Below are 16,782 nucleotides of genomic sequence, written 5' to 3'. Positions count from 1 at the left end.
ATTACACCTGTGCTGAAAATTCTGCAACAGCATCACTGAAACTCAGAGGTACCCAGATGAATCAAGTGAAAACTTGCTTGGGAGTCTCAGTGCTGTATTAGGATGATGATCATGCAGACAAAAACTCAGTCTTAAGCTTTTGGACAATGTACTGAAAACCTAGAGGGCTTTAGTTCACCATTAGCTAATCAAATCTTGAGCAGAGTTGTTTCATCTAGCAGGGATTCCAGAACAGATCAGTCTGAGGTAAGCTTGATCAGTAGTAAATGACTAACATGGTTGATATTTAAAATACTACATTGGGTTGTGTGAGTTAATACATTTTATGGGCAAGGAGAACAGTTCACACTTCTTGAACTTATTGTTTCAAGCTGTCTACGTTCTGATTTGCATTCCTTTCATATCATGAACATTTTCTTTGCATCTTTGAGGATGAGAATCTTAATTATGCCTTGGAATTCAAGTTTTCAAAGAAAAAAGGTTTCAGCTTAAATTGATTCTACTTCATCTTGGTTTTACACCTTGGTTCTGAGGGTGTCTGCTATGTCAGGTTTCAGAAGGCATATTCTACTCTGAAAAACAGGAATAAGTGATAGCTGTGGCTAAAGGCTGCTTAGCTCTTGCAGCTACACTGATAGAGATTTCAGATGCAAAAGCCTGAAAAGATGCTAACAATTTTTTGGTTTTTGGGTTTTATTTTTGTTTTGTGAGTGTATTTCAGTTGACTAATACTGTTTTAATATTGTCAGATCATCTGTGGGTTTTCTTGTTTTGTTGTTTATGTTGTTATTGTCTCATAGGAGCCATTATTGCATTTTCCAGCAACATTTTTAATCTTTCAAAATGATTATGCTTTAAATCACTGCAAGCGTTTCCAAATCAGTAGCCTTGTACCACTGCCTCTTTTTGAAAGTATGCTCTAATATGGATTGGAATCTTAATGGCAACATGAAAGCACATCAGTATTGATGTGCAGCATATGCTCTGGATGCTTTTTAATGGCAGCTTTTTGGCATAAATAGAAGTTTGTTTTGTTTTTTAAATTAAGGTTGTGTCTGACTGTAAAGAAGGGAACAGATCTCTCCTGTTGTCCTAGTTTACTGGTTATTTACCTCTACACTTGCATCTAATTCACCCAGTGCAGTGCACTTGGGAAAAAGATTCTCCCGTGTATTTCTATGCATGCGTTAGCATGTATTGGTATCTGTGTGTATAGCTAGATACACAGGGATGCCCAAGAGCCCTCTCTGTGGCTCCTGCCATCTGTTCCAACTTTTATGCTCTTCTGTAAGGCCTCTGTATTCCATTACTCTTTCACAGCTGATACTTGTGTTCAGTGCCTCACCTGTGCATTTTCAACTTTTCTCTTGCTCTGTGTTCTCAAACAAGTTAAAGTTTCTTGTTACACATGCAAAAGTTTTTTTTGACCAAGAAGAAATATTTCCTTTGAGAGACAAGAAACTGTGAAAATAACTTGAATGCAAGACTGAGTTGTATGCCTTGCTCTCTAGTTTAGACTCTTCTCTCATGTGACTTTTTTTTCTTTAAAAAGAAATAACATTTTAAAGGTAAGTTGAATTTAGGAAGTTGAATACATGCTGATGACAGTTTTATTCCTGGGATTTTCATAACATTTTTCATAGCACTTATAACATCATCAGTATTCTCATTTAGTTTCATTATTTTATTATTTTTTATTTTATTTTTATTTAGTTTCATTATCTGATCACATGACATTCAGTCCACTTGTGACCTAGAATATTTCTCATCGGTATGCAGGTACTTTCTTCAATATGGAAGATAATGTGTATTCATCATTTGATGTTAGGTATATGCTGTATGAGCATATTACATTAAAAATACATAGCCTGAAGGGTTTCTTTCCTTAAATTGTTTCTTGCAGTGTTTGCAGCATAAGGCTTTTCACCCCAATGATCCATTGCCACCAATTGAACAACACCTTTTGGAAATGCTGGAGGTGCCCTGTGTGGTGAAAGAAAGGTGCAAGGCTCCACTTGAAAAAGTAAAGGCACTTTTCCCTCTAAAGGATGCTGGCAAGAAAAAAGAGGAGAAGACTGCTCAAGATATCTTTAAAGATGAGTAAGTTGGAAGATTTTGTTAAAAAGTTCTTTGCACTTTAAATTTCTCATGCTGAATGTAGCGGGCTCAGTCATTTTGTGTAAGGAGTTTTAAACTGAAAAAATACTGATGCATGTAGAACATTGTGGTAACTCAGCATGTCTGGGGGGTTCTGAGAGTAGTGCTCTTCTTACTGCTGTTGGACAAGACATACTGGGATTCAGTCTGCAGATCTATACTTGTCACAAAATCATAGAATCCATCAGGTTGGAAGGGCTCTCAGGAGATCTCTGGTTCTACCTGCTGCTCAAGGCAGGGTATTCTCTGGGATCTAAACAGGTAACACAGGACGCCATCCAATCCTGTCTTGAAAATCCAAGGATGGAGACTGCAGAAACTCTTGGGGCAGCCCTTTCAAGTGCTCGATTGCATAGTGATCAAGGAGTTTGTCCTATTGACATTTATAAGGTAGTTTGAATGGGAGTATCAGAGGGTTTGGTTCAGAGCTTTAAACTACTTGTAAGGATAAATATTCCTACCAGCATGCTCTATTCAGCTGTCTTCCAGCTTCATTTTGAATATCAAATCAAAAGAAATAAAGCTTAATTATTATCTGTGGTGGGGTAAATGTGGATGTCTTAAAATGTTGTGGACTCTTTCTGGAGCATCTCAGCATTTTTTAAGCTAAAATTCTCGTCTCTTGTTAGTTCATATACTGCGTTGATGTTCTTTATGCTTTAAGTATGAAAAATTGAATTGGTACTGCATTGGTAGTATTTTTCCAGCCAAGTCCATTTTGCTCAAAATCAAATGTATTGAATGCCTATAATATAACTGGCTGGTCCTCTGGGATGTTGGAGAGTTCTCAGCTTTTTCCCATCCTTTTGCCTTTTTTAGCTGAGTTCTCTCAGCTCAAGAAACAGTGTTTCTGAGCTACTCAAAGACTCTGCTGAGTTGATGCGTGTCCTTTGCTTTTGGCTGTGTAGAGCCTCCTCAGCTTGTTACCTTTGGGAAGATATGACATTGGTCTTCTCAGACTGCTCTGGGGTAGTGACCACACTTTTGTATACAGACTAGGAAGGAATTGCTTTTGCTTTAGTTCACTACTGTGTGTGCCTTTCTCATCTTGTCTGTGAATTTGTGCTCATTATGTTACCTTTGCTCTCTGCACTTATGTGTTCTGTTCACGTTTATAAATATACATATATTTATGTCTTTTAAAAGTAGAGGAAACTATAAAAACAGTTTTAAGACAATGAAAAAGCCCATAAAACTTAGTCTCAAATAAGCTAGGAAGAAATTTGAAGAAAAAGCTGTGACGTTACTGGTAGTTGCTGAAAAATGCATTGCCCCAAAGGCTTCAATTTGACAAGCAGGAAGGAAAGCTGTATTAGTTAAAAACTGATTTGATTTAGAAGGAAGATGAAAGCAACTATAAAAAGAATTGAGTTAGAAATTGGTATGGGACATTTAAAATGATTTAGGAAAAAGAGAATGATCTATAAGGTAAGCAGAAGGATAGGTACTCAACTGTGTAACTGTATCTTTGTGTCTGGGAAAAGCTGAGTTACACAATTAAATCACTCAATGAGAAAAATGTTCTCTACAGTGGAGGATAAGGAAAATGTTAAACAACAGAAACATTCAACTTCCTAAAGCTATCGGGTGTAGACAATTTGCAATGAAGATATTTGAAAAAGTTGGGTAGAAGCCCTCTTGACAGTTACTTTCTTTTCTAAAAGAGTGTTGTGCTAATCAAGCACTTGCATTTGATATCACCTATCGTGATACTGACCCAATGAATCTCTGCTGAATTTTTAAGGTGTGAGCAGAACTACAGCAGCATAAATTTAGCCATGGTATCTTAATATAAATATTGTAAATCAGCTTCAGTCTGTTTTACTTTTGCTTCTTAAATTCTATGTAGTTAAAAATAAATAAATAAATAAATTCAGTAAAATGTATTTTTCTTCATAGATTGACTTTGGAGATACATAATGCAAAACGGGGTCAGAAAAAAGTGATAGGTATCTCTCTAAATATAGAACCAGATATTTTAAACTAATTGTGTACTTTAAATAATTATTCTTAAGAGTTGTTGTGTTCCTCATACTGCTAATCAGTGCATTATCAGTAACAGGTTTTAAATAGTAGATCCTTGGCTAGTATAAATGGGTTTGGATTCATTAGTTTCTGTTGTACTGTTCTACTTAATGATGGCTGTAGATTAGGACTTAGACACTTACATATTGTCATTTATATTCTCCTCCTCTATCCAACCTGAAAGCATTTTGAATCAGTAAAAATATTGCAGGAGAAGAAGGATTTCAAGACACTGCAATGGATTGCAAAGCAGTTTTTGAGGTCAAACAATCTCAAGACGTGCAAGAGCTTGTGTTCACGTGGAGGTTTTGAACTCTCTAGTGTTAGATAAGGAGCAATTTCTCTATTTTACAGAGGGGATATTGGCTGTCCGAAACGATAAAGCAACTTGTTCAAGGTCAGCCAGAAAGAGCAGAGCTGGGAACAAAACAGGGTGTCCTGCTGTCCTTGTGCCAGGGCATATCCAAAGCCATCACTTCACCTGGAGTGATAAGTAAGGTTATGATGGATGACAGGAGTTGCTGAGGAGATGGATTTTCATTTCAGTAGTGACAAAATTAAGTAAAAGAATGGAGAAGGCTGAAGAAACAAAGTGGGATGGACACTGATTGCAAAGCTGGCAGGACTGCTACAGAAAGGAAGAAAGAAGTCAGTATGAGTTCTGTCTAATATCTGTGTACTTCAGCAGCACGCAGTGCAGCTTTTAAAATCAGTTGTAACCTTGAAGGATGCAAAGCAGGGCCCAGTCCTTCATCTCTGTTTTTGTCCCACATTTTTAAACAGTTCCTTTTTTTCATTGCCATGTTGGAATTTTTCGGAATAACTTTGTTTCATTTTTGAGATTCTTTGAAGGCAAATACTGCTGTTTAGATCATTGAGTAGCTTTCAGTCATTCTTACACTGAAATTGATTCTTCTGTATCAGTAGCCTGTTACGTTAAACAGCACAATACATGGTGTCTGATTTATTTTCTCTTTTATGATTATCTGGATTCAGTCTGTTGCCAAGACACAATCTAAACTCTTGTGAGTTTGGCACCTCAGTTCCTGCTTTGAATGTGCAACTTGGTGTGCTACTTGTGAGGGCAAAGGTAGAAAGTTAATAGCCCGAGACCACAAATAATGCTTTAAAAATAACAGATAATCTTTTGAAAGGATTTTTAGATATATCTTAAGGTTGTCCTAGGAGAATTCTTACTTAGCTGGGGTTTGTCCAGCATGTTTTAACTGTTCAGAGTGCAATTTTGTAAAGCCCTTGTGTACTGATGGAGAATGGAGGAACTTTTTAAAAGGGTAGGTAGCAACAGGACAAGGGGGAAATGGTTTTAAACTGGAAGAGGGCAGGTTTACACTAATTATTGGGAAGAAATTCTTTACTGTGAGTGCGTGGTGAGACACTGGAAATGGGTTGCTCAGTGATGTTCTAGATTTCTGTTTCCGCTGTCTTGCTTTGTGAAAATGATGAAAAATGAAGTGTTGTTTACTGTTAATTTGGGAACAGTTGTATAACGAAGGTTTTGTCCAGTCTGCAGTGTAATTTTTGTGAATTTACTAACTCCCTGCTTAGGGAGGTTAACTATGGTTTAGTGTTTAAGTTTTGTTCTCTTCATTGTTGCAGTGAAGATGGACCCAGTGCTAAGAGACAAAAAATTGAAGATGAGGAAGATAGTTTTAGCATCATGAGACTTGCTGAAGGCAGTGTCACCTCTGTAAGTAGAATTTTAAAACTCTTCTTATCAAAAGGGAAGATCAGTTTTTCTAAATGTTTTGTAGCCGATATAGAGAATCCCTGATAAAGCGTGGGATTCTAGCTGAAATAGCCATGACTGAAATTTTTCTTCCTGTAGATATGATGCTGCTAAATATTGTAAAGCAAACTTTCTCTGCCTTTAGTTCAGTGTTAGAATGAGTTTCCATCAACCTTGAACGTTTAAAGGCAAAATTCTCCCCCAAAACTTAGAACTATACAAGGCAAGCCTGTGGATCTGAAGAAAGCAGAATCACAGAGCTGTGGTTCAGCAGTTGAGTTTTATTCTTCTTTCATATATTCTGCCACATAAAAGTTACTTCTGTGTATTTAAGCAGAGGTCTTTCTGTGATTTTTGAAACTGCCTTCTGTTCTGCATTGGTTGGGATACTAAAATAATAAATGTATCTTCGTCTTACTGTTAAGCTAGGTATCTACCTTAATTTCAAGTGTCATGTAAATGGGTAGGTAAAGCCTGTATCATAACTTTATTAGATTTTTTCATCTCACAGGATAAGTGAATTTAATATTAATGAAGATAACTTCACTTGTTTTCAAATGTGCTGCCCTTTAAAGTACACTTTTGTAAGAAATGATTGAGTTTTAATAAAGGTGTGGAGCTGTGCACAATATTCTGTACTTTTAATAATGAGTTTCTGCTATTAGCTGAAAAATGGCACTTTGATTTAAAAGAAACACTAGGAGACCAAGTAAGATTACTGAAAGATCTAAGAATTATGTTGACAGCTAAACATAAACATTTCAAATAAAATTAGAGGAGTTTTGGTTTCCGAAAGGAAATAGTAAATACTGTAATTTTTCATACTAAAGTTTATCCACTTTTTAGATACACATTAAAGTGTATCCACTTTTCAGTTACCTTTGGTATTTGACCTGGTTTTAGTTCCTTTGTAAGGTTTCTGCACTTGTATGCAAATGCAGAGCTTCAGCTTTAAGGCTGGTCCAGAAGGAGTAGATGAACTGAGTATGAGCTTTTAATTTTGAGCTTCCTATTGGGTTGGGAAGTCAGTGATTCTGTACCCCCATGCCTGGGAGCTCCCATTCCTCATTAAGTGTCTGTCAAGATTCGTGAGAGGTCTGTGCTGCAGAAGGTCTCAAAGCTGAACTAACTGATAGCTTGAACTACTATGCTTCTGACCTGTAAACCCCAGAGAATATAGTTGGCTTATAAGAATGCAGTGTAGAATAAGTGTAAATTCATCTTGCACATGCCATGACTTACCTTTGCTAGGGCTATTGCACATTAGTGCTGTAAAATTCAGGCTTTTTGCATCTTCATGTGAAGAAGTGAACAACTTCTATATTAAAATAAATAGAAATGTAAAGCTTTATGTTGCCCCCACGAGGAAAGAGGTGTATGTTGGCAGACAATTCTGTCATTTTTATACCTTTTGTAGGTTGGCAGTGTTAACCCAGCAGAAGACTTCCGAATTCTGGTTAGGCAGAAAAATGCTGACTTTAAAGATGGTAAGTGACTTCTATCTATCTTAATTATATTTGCCAGCATCTTCAGGGCACAGTAACTGTGATCTATTTTCTGGTGTGTTGTGAGATGCTTTGTAGTAGTATACTGCCTAGTTTCAATGTCTTAAAATAAAGATGAATGTGGCTTGTTTTAGATACCATTGTTTGTGTAAGATGGCACTGGATAGTGACACTGAGGCATCTGAGTAACAAATTCTGTTTTCTAACAGATCTCTTGGCACTGTCTACCTTACTCAAGCTGTTTATCACCTTCTCATCCAGCTTTATATGATCTTTCTAGCTTGAAGTGGAGGCTTGTTGAATGGGTACTACATGATAAACCCGTCTTCTGTTATGTAATTACTTTGCTTTATGAAGAAGTAAGAATTGAGTGCCTGAAATCTAAATATTTATAAGCAAATATAATTTTCTTACTGTTTGTAGTGATAAAAAGAAAGCACGGGTAAATTTAGTAAAGTGGTATTATAATAACCAGCAAGCACCTCAAATGTTGTGAGCAGGCTCTGTATATACTGAATTGATCACAGCACAAAAAAAAACAGGGTTGTGATGCAGAGGGGAGGAAGAAAATACAAAGCACAGGTCAGCTACTGTCTCATTGGTCTGGTATGTTCTAAGTCTGAAAATGCCAGGTAATTATCAAGTATGTAGTGCAAAGGCATCTTAAAAAGGTTGCACAAGATGAATGGGGTCCTTCGTCCTCTTGAATGGTGACTTGAAGGTTGTGTCAAGATTAAGTTTGCCTACCTGGTCACCACTAATGTACTGGAGCTTTTTTTGTCTTTTTTTTTTTCTCTGAAGGAATATTTTCACATGTTTTGAAGAGAAATACTGGCTATTTCAAGTAAGCTCTAGCTTTTGGGCATGATTTGAAGAGTGTGTTAAGTAGTATATTGATTTCTGATAGTCTTTTAAAGCCTACATGGCTATTTCTCTTGAGAATTTCCAGAACTATTGGACAGCTATCCAACTACTTATGTGGATTTTGTATTAGATATAGAAGTTCTGTTTATTGGAAAAAATGTTGAGAATTGTGTTCTGAAGTCTCAAATATATTGAGGTGCAGTAAAAAGCATTGTACAAGATACAAGAATGCTGAAACTGAAACAATTGATTACTTTGTTACGGTAATTAGTTTTATTGTATAGGAAGGCTTTAAAGCAGAACTAAGTATAGTGTTTACCCTTGAAGATCATTTAAGTGAAGACTGCTAATATATGCCCAATTGGTAGCTGTTCTGGAGATAACTGCAGTACACGAGGGGATGACTTCTGAAACTCTGAACAATCTGCTTTTATGTGTGATCTGCTCTGTAATTGTAAGGTAAAGCTAGACAGAATGTAGCGCAGTCACCCATGTAAAAGGAATGAGAGAAGCCACTCTAAATCAAAACAAGCTCTGCATATTATTTTTCTCTTTTGCATAGTCATTTTTTTCTGCTTTAGAGCCTTTGAGGTAGCTGAATGTGTAAAATATTGCAGGCACGTTTATAATGGCTTGCTGTATTGCATTCTCATTGTGTAAGTAGTAAATTCTGTATTAAAACCATTCAGTGACTGTGAGGGTTTTCCTTAAAAATAGCTTTATATCATATTTAATGAGGAAAATTGTTCTTTTGCTCTCTTAGAACATGTAAAATGTCTTTGCAGGAAAGGATAACCTATGGTGTTCTAGTAGTTTATTGATAAAAATTAATAACATTTTGTGTCAGAATGCAGATGAGAGAACTACTAGGTTGCACCCTGTCTTTCTCCTTTCTGATATAAAAAGATCCAGTACAGAATTCCAGACTGAGTAGAGCCTACATGTTTACTTCAGCTGTTCGCTTGGAAGTGGGTTAGGGTGATTGTAGCAATAGGAAGAGCTATTAAAAAATGGCAGTTTATAATTAAGCTATGAGTTACTGACACACATCCTTTCCATTCCACAGCAAGTGTCTTAGCAAAATAAAAAAGATATCAAAATGAAAGTATGGCAGAGGGATAAAATAAATAATAGTAATGAACTCTAGCAAGTGGTGGTATATTAATCAATGAAGATGACTATTGATGCATCTAGCAGTGGCCTTATTGGGATTTGGTGACTGGGATTTTTCCTATTCACAGAAGCCTTATGTGCAGCTTAGGATCACAAAATCATATAATAGCTTGGGTAGGAAGACACCTCAAAAATCAGCCAGTTCCAACCCCCCGCCATAGGCAGGGTTGCTGCCTACCTGATAGGGTTTCCCAGTGCCCCATCCAGACTGGCCTTGAGCACCTGCAGTGCCTGTCTGCATGCTGAGTTCCACAGCAGACCAGAGCAAGAGAAGTGACGTATTTGTTCCTGGGAAGAGGTGACCTGCTAATATGTAAATACATTCTTTTAAAAAAAATCTAAGTTTCAGATTGTCTTGGGTGTTAGGGATAGGTTTTCTGATAATGGCAGCTCGAGTCCTGAAATAATAATTGACTTATTTTTTTGTTGACATCTGTGTAGTTTATTACAGTGGGTATGTACCTATGGTTCACATGATCAGTAGTGTGTGAAGGTGCCAACTTGTAGACTAATGTTGAACGTTCTTATAACTAATATGTTTCCTCTCCAGATACATTTACTTTCTTGTTTGCATTCATTGCTGCAGAAACATCACTTTATGCAAGTCTTGTTTTGAGCAGGTTACAAGTGCACAGTCATCACAAAGAGCAGCCTTCTCATAACAGCTTCTGACATTTTTGTCAATGAATGCAAATAAAATAGATTAGTTACCCTAAGTAAAATCTAATCTTTATTCCCAAGGCTGTACAATGAGCTTCTTCAGTGCTCTGGCTGCAGAGAAGACTCAAATACAGTGACTGCTTGCCATCTTCTTATGCCAGAGGAGTAGCCACAAGACAACCATTACATCATTTGCAACTGTTAATGGATTTCCATTCATGTCTACATTTCTAGGGAGCTGATAGTGTCTGATTTAGGGTATAGTACTTGCATGCAATCCTGTCTAAGATAGGGTAGCTTAATGGGAGGGTGTGAAAAGAGAAAATGTGTGTACTTGCATTCTGTTTTGTTTATAAGTTTTCTGTGGAAGTTGTATGCCAGATTTCATTGCTTCCTGCAGGACTCTTGTCTGAGAACACGATGTCTGAAGCACTGCAGTTGAAATAAGCTTTTGTAAATTCTTGCTGATTGGCTGTGAAGAGATAAGTCTGCAGTGATAACCATACAGTTTGTGGGCAATAGAAAAAAATTTCAAAGACAGGCTGCCTTCAACTCCCAGTTTTTATACTTATAGTAAGTTTGTCTGTGTCTTTATTCCTAGGCATTTCTGGAAGAATAAGGTTAAGCGAGTCAATAATTGCATATGTAGATTTTGGTGTATTTTCTGTCTAGTGCAAGGAATATGCACTAGTTGGAACAAAATGGGTATTTTATTGACAGTTTTTCTGTAGAAATGTGTAGGTATCTAGGAAGAGATGTAATTTTTAAAAACTAGTATTTATTTTTGCTTTTTATTGGCATATGTCTTTGCTGCTTGTCTGTGTTTTTACCTTATTGGATATCTTTGTGAATATTGCAGAGTATTGCTTCTCTTTCTTCGTAGGCCAAATGCAATGACTGGTTTGGTAAAAATTATTCAATCATTAGAATAATATTTGCAAACCAGATACTTGAATATAAAAAAATCACTTTGAAGTTTTCTGTGTCTCTACTTTACAGAGAAGATGAAACCAGGTTCTTTTGAAGAGCACAGTGATTGGGTCAGACACAACAAACAGAATTTGAGTTAGATATTATGAGGGAAAGAAATTACAGTGATGGTAGCCAAACATAGAAAGAGTGGCCCAGAGAACTTCGAGACTCTGTCTTTTGAGCTTCTTGAAAGTAAAATGCTTAGTGCACTAAACCACCTGTTTCACCATGATCTTGATTTGAATGGGATTTGAATCAGATGTCCTCCAGACTTAGATCATTCTGAGCCATACTCACTGTTAATGGCCATTTGGAGAAGGCGTTTCAAAACTGCAGCACCTCGTAGCACACCAGTGTAGTTTAGTAATTCTTGATAAAATTCTTATTTCTTGACTTGATAAAGGATGTCCTTAAAAATAGGGCTGAGTTTAGATTCTGTTCCTTCTTATCAGTTACAAAAAGATCATTCTCACAGAACAGCAATTTAAAATCCATTGTCAGTAGTTGAACTGATTTGGCTGTGACTCTTGCTTTAAGTGCTGTCCGTTAATATAACTCACTATCACTGCCACTGGAAAAGTCAAAAGATTGCTAATAATAGGAGTCATTTGTTTATAGAAGATGCTGCATTTTTAATATTTTTTCAGGGTAAAAAATTATCTACAAGGAATTGAACTTGGCCTGTGAGACAATCTCAACTATTATTAAACTGTCATCTGTTTGGCATAGTACTCAAGACAAGGACTGAACTGAACAAACAGGAAAATATAACTACACTTTTGGACTGTAACTATTCAGAGATAACAAGTGAATATAATTGCTCATGACACATTTTACAAGAAGTAGCAGCACTGATGAATGTATTTTAGAGTAGGAAATGCACCTCAATGCCAGTGGGGATGGGATCTTCTATTGGAACATTTTTACTTGTAGTTCTCCAGTCTGTAATTGCTCTATTTGTCGCATAACCAATCAGATACGGTAGAAGGAGGAAACAGGAGATCAGCATTTCTTGAGATGATCTGTAGAATGAGATGTTGATTAGGAGTGTTGGAATTCTCAGCATAGGCAAAATACAGAAATTCGTCAGTTCGTTTCCATAGATGTGAAAGGGGGGGGGTGTAGAGGGCTGTGGGAGGAGAAAAAAGGTGACATGGTAGTGTTCTGAACAGACTATCAGTTCATCTCAGTAGGACCTTTTCTTCAAAACTTCAGATTTGACTGGAGCTACTTGTACGTAAATGAGCCGGATCTTCTTGCAGAGCTTGTGTTTTTGCAAACACAGACAGGTCTTCTTTTTGCAGCATTCAAAACCAAATACTCCCGTTCCTGGCAAGGCAGATGATGGGTAGCAGAGAAAAGGAGGAAACAAAATTATCAGACCTTCGAAGTGTATGGAGTCCACTTTCTGTGGATTATACTTCCAGTTATAATCCTTTTTTGCTGTTTCTGGTATTGTCTGCATTCTGATTAGACTGTCAAATTACTTCAGGGGACGGAAGACACTTTATCTATTTTAAATTCATCACTCATTGATCTGTCATTTAATGGAGACCCAGTGGACATACTCAATTTTAGCCAAGATATTTCAAGACATGAAAAGAATCTTGACTTCATATATTGTTGCATGTAACTTGTTTTCTGCCTAATTATGATACTTTCTTGCCTATTAACACAGGGAAGGGCTTTATTTATTTCAGATTTGGAAACAGATTTCAAGGAGAGTGAATTTACAGTCATTAGCAAGAGAAAATGTTGTTCTGATGCTTGCTAGGGCAATCAAATGGGGAAAAAAGAAGTAAAATAAATATAGTATGTGATAATTCCGAGCAGTGTGCTAGAATCATTCTGACAATGAAGACTTTTATTGCACCTTTGTACTGCCTGGGGTTTTAATTTAACACATCAGTGAAAAGGCAGTGTTTAAAAAAACAACAACAAAACCAAAACACCACCACCACTGAAAATACCAGCAGGACTTGCTTTTATTAATTCAGTTGGTAAGAAATTAGAACATTTAATGAGAAAATTGTTAACCATGAAAAGAATGGACTGACTTAACTTGAGAAGGCTTAAGTAGTGAGACTTCAGTTTAGCTTGTCAGCTACCAGTAATATAAATAGTGAGCTGAATAACCTCTGGAGCAGTGGCACTAGCATACATTCTTGTGTGCTAGCTGCTGTTGGACGGGACCACCTCCTTTTCTTGAAACTCAATGAAGCCAAAAGCTGGTGGGGGAGTATCAAGCGCTTCCTGTTTCACTCTTCTTTCAGCTTTAGTTCAGTTAAGCATGTTAAAGACCATAGAAATAACAACTAGTACTTATGCTGATTGTAAGCAGAATGGAAGCCGTGCTTATATGATGTCTTCTCAGTGTGTGTGCTTATCCTTGTCTTTTCCTGTCATTTCCCATCATCGTAGCAGATGATTTTCATTGATGTTTCATCAGCTGAAATAGCTGCAAGGACATGTTTTCCCAGGCTTAAGTGTCTGCCAGAAAGCAAAATTAAGCAGTTCCTTACCTGTAATTAAACACAAAATGAAGGATTAAAATCCGAGAGAGTTTATTTGCGTTTGCAGAGTCCCATTTTGCCTCTGCCTTTTTCTTTTAGGCATTACCAGTTCATAGTATTTGTCTCCATGATCACGAGCAGCACTGACATGTAGAAAAATCATCAAGCTGAGGCAATATCCACTCTAATGTCAATAACAAGGTGGTCTTTCAACTGTGATCACCCTACAGCTATTGTTTCGACATTATTACATCTTCACTATAAATTTAACTCTTTCGTTGAAGGAAGCATGTATTTCAAAGGGTGTTAGTAGGTTGTTCTTTTTAGAGTTGTAGAATACCTCAGCTTTAAATCTCAAACATTCTAGCCATATTTTCTAAAAAAAAAAAAAAAAAAAAAAAGTTACTCCTGTGCTTTTTTTCTTGGCTTTCAGGTTTAGACTTTTGCCTTAGCCACGCTTGAATATCTTCCTAGTATACCTTGCTCTTTCAGAGAGATTGTAAGTTACCAACAATTATTTTATACTCAATTATCAAATTGAGTGATTTGAGGCAGTGATGTATGATTAACTCTTTTGATGCATGTCAAGGTGGAACAGAGAAACAGATCTATAGGTTTTTTTTTTTTTCCCCTTGAAAATATGGATATTTTGGTTTGCTTATTTATTTCTCCTTGTTTTTCAGTGAGTCAGCAGCTGATAAACCGCATTGATCAGTTTCTGGAAAACAGAAGTTCACAGTACTACATCAAAGGGATCAATTGTATTAGAGTATTCAGAGAGGAGGCTGTGAAGGTAATTGTAATATGTGAAAACTTCTAAACTGAAGACATGATGGGCCTGTTCCCTATATTGATAACATAGCATTTTGTTGCTACAGGAAAATTAGATGTAATAGATTTGAATCTCATACAGTTGGAAAGGTTTAGAAATACCTTTCCGTTTTGTGTTTTGTTACTCTTAGTTGAAAAAGTAGATTCTTTGGGGGTTAGAACTAGATGGTCTTTTAATATGCTTTCAAACTCAAGCTATTCTATGATTCTGTGGTGTTACTATTGTTGGTTTTATTCTTTTAAACATAAAAGCACAAAGCCTGTGACTTGATATTCATAAGAGAAAAATAAGCTATTCTGCAGATTTCTTCTTGAAGATAGTTCCAAGAAAGTCTCTGTAATTTTTTTTCTAAATTTTGTTTTTGTACCTCACCTTTTCTTAGAACTCTTGGTTTTAATACTGTCAAAATATGTAATTACTTTTCTTTTCACCATTTTAGATGACTTTATGAAGAATTAAGCTTGCAGCTAATTTAATATTTCCCTGTAATCATTGCTCTTATTTCTTTCAGCTATCCAAGGTACGGTGCTTTAATGATTTTCTGCAGGCCTTGAAGTCAAAGGTGGAAGATAAAACCTTAGCTGATTTCTGGGATACTGTAGTACAAGGTATGATTCCATTTAACTTTTTATCCATTATGTAAGATAAAACCTAACGTTAGCAATGGGACACCGAGCAGCATTTTGATGCACATAATTCCTGCAACCTATGTAAAAGATTAAGGAAAAAAAACCTCAAAAAACAATGAAGAAAACATACTACCACCACCAAAAAAATCCTTTTCTTTCACATCGTGTAACTTTCTTTTTTTGCCTTGATAGTTTCAAACCAGTAATATTTAATAATGCCTTGCTAGGTCTTGATGAAAAGCTAAATGAATTGTGTAAGAGAAGAGACAAATTAAATGTTACAGGGTAAGGAGAAGAAGGTACAATTTCACATGAATTATGAAATAAACGAAAAAACTCATGCAGCTTACAAAGATATTTCCAAATTAAGCCTCAAAAAGGCATGTCTAGCATTGAAATATGTCAGTGATGATTTTGTATTTAAGTAACCTGAAGAACAGAATATGTGGTACTATGATATCTGCCTGAGATTAAACAGGGAGGTGAAGGAAGTGCAATGCCAGAAGAGCTCCAGATTTACACAGGTGATAGAGGAACGTTTTCACAAGTCTGAAACATAGTTGCTTATAAAAAACATATTTTACATCATACTCTTCTTTTTTAATTGGAACCAGAGGGAGGGAAATCTGTTAAATACCCAGCTGTGTAAGGTGGCTGCTATAGAAGGCAATTATATGCTTTTATATAGCACTTTCAAAATGGAGGATTCCAAACTAAACAGTGTAATGCCTGCTTTACCCAAACTTTTAAAAATATAGGATGGGAATGTGTTTAGTAATCCAAAGCAGAAACACAGGCAACTCTCAAGGATTATTATATAGTAGTAACGTAGGGGGGGTTCTCAGAAGATTTATTAAAAAAAAAAAAAACAACCAAAAGAACTCTTTGGAAGTAGGAAACTTAGATCTTCTGTAGCCATGCTAGAGTGCTGTTTTTATATTTTTAGTTGATTCAAACCATGGTTTTCAACAAACTGGACTGTGTTTCTGAAAAGAATCATTTATAAATGCAAACAGTAAATTTTGTATTAAAATATCATCTTTATCTTCTGAGAAGATGATAAAATCATGGTGCTTATGCACATTCTGACTAGATCAACCTGCTGGGTAGCTGGAACAGCTTTTCAGTTGTTGCTACCAAACACAGAAGTCCTGTTTTCCCTGCTTCTTTTGTCATGACCTATGCCCCCTGTTCTACCAGATGTAGCATTGGGCCTTGTCATGAGCAGTCATCAAAAGAGGAGGAATGCAAGTTAATGTATCAGTGATTTTTAGGAGATATTAAGGTACCATTAAAATTGTGTTGCTGCTGGAACCTTCCTGAGCCTGCACCTCCCTTCCTCGCATACCCACAAATTATTTAGGCACAAGCTTTCACATAGCCAAGTGATGAGCAGGCAGGGAAAAGTAATTGAGAGGTAGTGGTTGGATTTTTTGTATAATTTTCTTGGGGCTAGGAGTGGGGAGGAGTAGTGTCACTACATAAGATGGTTATGCAGATGCAAAGATATAGTGAATCCTGTAAATGCAGAATCAACACTGATAATCATTCCGTAGAACTACAGCATCCATATTTGTATGGTAAGAGTAATATTTCTAAGGCTATTAAGGACTGAAGTGCATGCTGAGAATGATTAAAAGGGTAATTTCTGATAGGTTTTCAGCATTTCATCTGTGATTTCAGTGTCTCATTAGTTTGATTGTCA

General features: G+C 36.4%; 1 protein-coding gene across 4 annotated transcripts in view; it reads left to right on the top strand.

The window, feature by feature from the left end:
* The window catches only part of XRCC5 (X-ray repair cross complementing 5), a 75,436-nt gene that overhangs the window by 17,996 nt on the left and 40,658 nt on the right, over nt 1-16,782 (top strand). For all 4 annotated transcript variants that reach the window (XR_010623058.1, XR_010623059.1, XM_065750474.1 and 1 more), the window contains exons 14-18: nt 1,904-2,100; nt 5,800-5,890; nt 7,347-7,416; nt 14,300-14,409; nt 14,960-15,056. Coding sequence is in view for 2 of the 4 variants with exons in the window: in XM_065750474.1 (XP_065606546.1) it covers nt 1,904-2,100; nt 5,800-5,890; nt 7,347-7,416; nt 14,300-14,409; nt 14,960-15,056 (565 nt within the window). In the remaining 2 variants the exon portion in view is untranslated. The remainder of the gene's footprint in view (nt 1-1,903; nt 2,101-5,799; nt 5,891-7,346; nt 7,417-14,299; nt 14,410-14,959; nt 15,057-16,782) is intronic.

The sequence above is a fragment of the Cyrtonyx montezumae genome, unplaced genomic scaffold, assembly GCF_038088225.1.
Source record: "Cyrtonyx montezumae isolate F1298 unplaced genomic scaffold, pur_monq_1.0 scaffold_7, whole genome shotgun sequence".
Taxonomy (NCBI): Eukaryota; Metazoa; Chordata; class Aves; order Galliformes; family Odontophoridae; genus Cyrtonyx; species Cyrtonyx montezumae.
This window is presented reverse-complemented; position numbering and strand designations above follow the sequence as displayed.